General features: G+C 42.1%; 1 protein-coding gene across 1 annotated transcript in view; it reads left to right on the top strand.

Moving 5' to 3' along the window:
• Nucleotides 1–2,351, top strand: part of rhocb (ras homolog family member Cb) — a 30,351-nt gene extending 28,000 nt beyond the window's left edge. The window contains exon 5 of the mRNA XM_038819681.1: nucleotides 1,115–2,351. Coding sequence (XP_038675609.1) covers nucleotides 1,115–1,285 — 171 coding nt within the window. The 3' untranslated portion in view covers nucleotides 1,286–2,351. The remainder of the gene's footprint in view (nucleotides 1–1,114) is intronic.
• Nucleotides 2,352–4,441: the final 2,090 nt, after the last annotated feature.

The raw sequence follows: 4,441 nt of genomic DNA on the forward strand, positions 1-4,441 counted from the left end.
CCCGCTCTCTTCCTCCTTCCCGCTCTCTTCCTCCTTCCCGCTCTCTTCCTCCTTCCCGCTCTCTTCCTCCTTCCCGCTCTCTTCCTCCTTCCCGCTCTCTTCCTCCTTCCCGCTCTCTTCCTCCTTCCCGCTCTCTTCCTCCTCCCCCCTCTCTTCCTCTCCCCCCCCCCCCAACAACCCAAACATATGTGCAGTGCAGATGGATTGGCCATGCTAAACTGCCCCTTAATTGGAAAGAAAATAATTGCATAGTCACTTAAAAAAAAAAGTAAAAGGAGATCGTGGATGAGGGTAGTGTATATGAAGCTTGATCAAATGAACATATTAAGCTTGATGGCAAAATTGAAGCCCATGGGACCAAATTACAGTAAGAGTGGGGATACAAAGCTGGCAGGCTGTGTTTTTGAATTATGGTGATTCCTAGGTTTAGTACTAGGCCCATTGTTGTTTTTGACATGCATTAGACAATTTCTAAATTTATAGTCGACATGAAACTTAAGTAAACAGTGAGGAAGGTGTTCATAGACCTGAACATGGACTGGGGGAAGAGGGTAGAAACAAAAGGATAGAAAATGATAGGTAATGGGGCTGGTTTAGCACAGCAGGCTAAACAGCTGGCTTGTAATGCCAAACAAGGCCAGCAGCGCGGTCCAATTCTTATACGGGCCTCTCCAAACAGGTGCTGGAATGTGGCAACCAGGGGCTTTTCACAGTAACTTCATTTGAAGCCTCCTTGTGACAATAAGCTATTATTATGATTACATGAAATATGAAATTCATAAATTTGGTAGGAAGAAAGGGTATAAGCCAAATTTTGATTCAAGAATAGATACGAAACAAAGTTTTATCAAATATAAAAGTGAGAAAGATGTACTAAATCTACAAAATACAGACCCGGCTGGAGCCTGATTTTGAGCACTTCACTTCAAGGAAGACATCAGACCCTGGAGAGGGTGCAGCCAAGGTTTCCGGAATGGGGATTAGTTAAGTGAATAAACCAGAGACAGTGGTTCTCTTTGGGACGGAGAAGGCTAAAATGAGATTGGATGGATGGTGTGCTCTATTCTATAACCATGTAATTGTGCATGCTAATGCTGTGGTGTTTGTACTGTAGGAACCTGTGAAGCCAGAGGAAGGACGGGACATGACCAACAAAATTAGTGCTTTTGGCTACATGGAGTGCTCTGCCAAAACAAAGGAAGGAGTTCGGGAAGTCTTCGAGATGGCCACGCGGGCTGCATTACAAGTCAAACACAAGAAGAGACGCAAGTGTGTGCTGTTGTAGGATCTGATGCATATTGTCACATGTACTGTATCAGTCATAACATTTATCAAACTTTTTACACAGTATATGGAGATTTTCCTCTTTCTTCCCCCTGGTTTCCAAATGGCTATTTTTCAAACACTTTAGTCTGAGCCTTTTTTGACTTGCTGTGTCATGCTTAGTATTTGAATAGTGATGGGAGGAGCCTAGTGTTGACCTGAGACCATGAACACCAGCACCTCACAACAGTGGGTTTAAGTACTGTAAGTTCGGGGGTGAGGGGGAATTTAGTACCATTTGGGTATCTACATTGTTATAAAAAAAAACTCATAAAACAAGATAATTATAGTGTCAAACAATTTTTCTGCATAGTTCCATTTTAACTTGAACATTTGGTACAGAGCATGAATTAGTTTGTATAATCATCTTCTGTAACCTGATCACTTGCTGAAATGAATTTTTTCTCTACATTCTAAGTTTGTGCTGCTGGTTTTTTTTCTGTTTTCTAAGCATTGCAGGCCAAACTGGGAGTAGTGCTACAGACTCTTGCAAATGGTGGTCGAACTAGCTTTTGTATAATTGCATTCTGTTAAGCAACTTGATTTTTCTTTTTTGTAGATTTATTGTATTGAGATTCAAGTTTGTATTGAACCTCTTTGTATAAAATGCTAACTGTCAACACTTCTGGTAACCCCTTATCCTATCAAAAGGGTTTACATGTAATCCTGCCTTCTGAATTTTGTAATAGTTGTGCAGAAATGATTCAACCACAGTTTATTGCAATGCTCAGTGAAGCCCTGCTTCCTCTTGATGCGCACACTTGTATTTGCTGCTTCTTAACTAAAGGCTGAAGCAGTTTTCCCAAAGAACATTCCGCAATTGTTTAAATTCAATTTGGTAGTGTGCATCTTTCTTTCTCTTCCTTTCTACCCCCTTCCCCTTCAGTTAATCTCAATCCTGTCTGCAATAACCAATACTGTGGCTTAAATGTAAAATGTTTTGCTTTCATCCTGGGTTATAACATTCAGACAGTTGGCACTTAAATGTAAAAAAAAAAAAATAATAAATTTAATGGAACACTTTAAAACTGTGCCAGTAATCAGCAAAGCTTTTAATGTTACACTTTGGAATGCAGAGAAACATCCTGCACTTATTCCAATCCATTAGGATCTTCAAGGGTTTAAACTGCAAATTAAGCCTGAGGTGCAGAACATGTTTGAGGCACAGCCAGTTTGGCCCATGCCCCTACTACCTTAGTGGATTGTGCATACACATCAGCACAAAATGACTTCTGCTACTCCACCTTAATTGAGTAGACGGTGAGAGGCTTGTTTTTCCCTTGGCTGAAGAGTTTAGAATTGGAGTACGTGATCTCGGGATACGGGTCAGCCATTTAGAACCAAGATGCGAAATGTCTTCACTCGAGGATTGAATTTTTAGAATTGTGTCCCAGAGATCTGTGGATGCTGAAATTTCTTCGGGACTAGATTTTTGAGGACTGTGGGAATTGAGGTAGACGGTGGGGAAGTAGAATTGCTGTAAAACCAGAATCTTGCTCTTAGCCTGTTCCTGTTTAAATTGCTTGGCATATTGTGACCCAACCATTGAGTTTGAAAAGGAACCAGGTTTGGAGATTTTCCAATCTCCCTGTCCTGAAGATGACCACAAAGCTGATGCTGCTCCCAAAGCTGATGCAACTCTCAGCTGTGGAATGAGGTGTTGTAGAAACTCTCTTTCCAAAAGGGGTGTTCCAAGATGATCATTCAACCAGACCAAAATATCAACAAACTCGGGAAATGTGTGCGTGGGTTTCCTCCGGGTGCTCAGGTTTCCTCCCACAGTCCAAAGATTGGCCATGATAAATTGCCCTTGGTGTCCAAAATTGCCCTTAGTGTTGGGTTGGGTTACTGGGTTATGGGGATAAAGTGGAGGTGTTGACCTTGGGTAGGGTGATCTTTCCAAGAGCCGGTGCAGACTCGATGGGCCGAATGGCCTCCTTCTGCACTGTAAATTCTATGAAACTGTTACTTTGATCATTTATAACTAATGCATCCCAAGCATGACAATTTCCAGTCCCCATGTGCAGCACCAAGTGAGCTTACTTGATAGCTAAAATTCTCCAATAAATCACCTATACTGTTTAAGTACAAATTGGATTAATTAGGCTGGGGTCAAGGTTCACAAGGAGAGATTTTGAAAGAGTGAGGCAATAGTGCATGATAGTGATGCAGGCTAGGAACATACAGATAAGTGCACCAGTGAATCGGGTCAGCCTCCGTAAAGGATCCTCACATTTGATTCATTTTGAGAGAAATCTCAAGCTCGTGTCTAAACTTCAAGCATATGAAGACCAAGTTGGCTAACGTGGACTGGTGAAAATGGGTTAAAACTAAGACAGTAGAGATGCAGTGGTGGACATTTAAGATGTTTCATAACTCATAATGAGAATGATGCAGCATCTGTGGCTAGCTAAGGAAGTTGAAGATAGTATCAAATTGAAAGTGAAGATATACAATTCTGCACAGCTGAGTGATAGCCCAGAAGATTGGGAAAATTTTAGAAACCAGCAAACGTTTACTGGAGAATCTAATGGAGAGTGAAGTTGAGTATTGGAGAACTAGCCAGAAGTATCGGGATAATTTCTGCAAGTGTATTAAAAGGATTAGTTAAACGGTTTGTCTCTTGGAGGGCGAGAGAGAAATTAATGATGGGGAAATGAGGTAATGGCAGTGACTTTGACCATCTGTCTTCACACTAGGTGACCGCATCCAAAGAATAGAGATGGGAGAGATTGCTAGAGGAAAAAGTACAAGGAAAGCTCTTCAGATCTCTGCTCTAGGGCATATCTGACCCACTGTTTGTGGTCACAACAAGTAGGGCAAAGAGACAGGCTGCATAATGTACCCCAATCAAGATCATGAGGGTGGAGGACCTCCTTTCCATTGTATAGCTGATCAGGAATCTCTTTCACCACTTGCCACGGTGTATGTTGCAGGGATTTGCAGGTTGATACTCTGGTTATGAACCTTCCTTGGTAACCCGGTCTTGGGTTAATCCAGCTACACTGTGCCACAGGACCTCCCTACGAGGAGAACTAATGAAGGCTAAAGACCAACCAGTCCCTGGGCCTGCTGGCTTTCTTCCTATGGCCTTAAAGGAAGTGGCTGCCGAAATGGT

Source organism: Scyliorhinus canicula, chromosome 15 (genome assembly GCF_902713615.1).
Source record: "Scyliorhinus canicula chromosome 15, sScyCan1.1, whole genome shotgun sequence".
NCBI classification, from domain to species: Eukaryota; Metazoa; Chordata; class Chondrichthyes; order Carcharhiniformes; family Scyliorhinidae; genus Scyliorhinus; species Scyliorhinus canicula.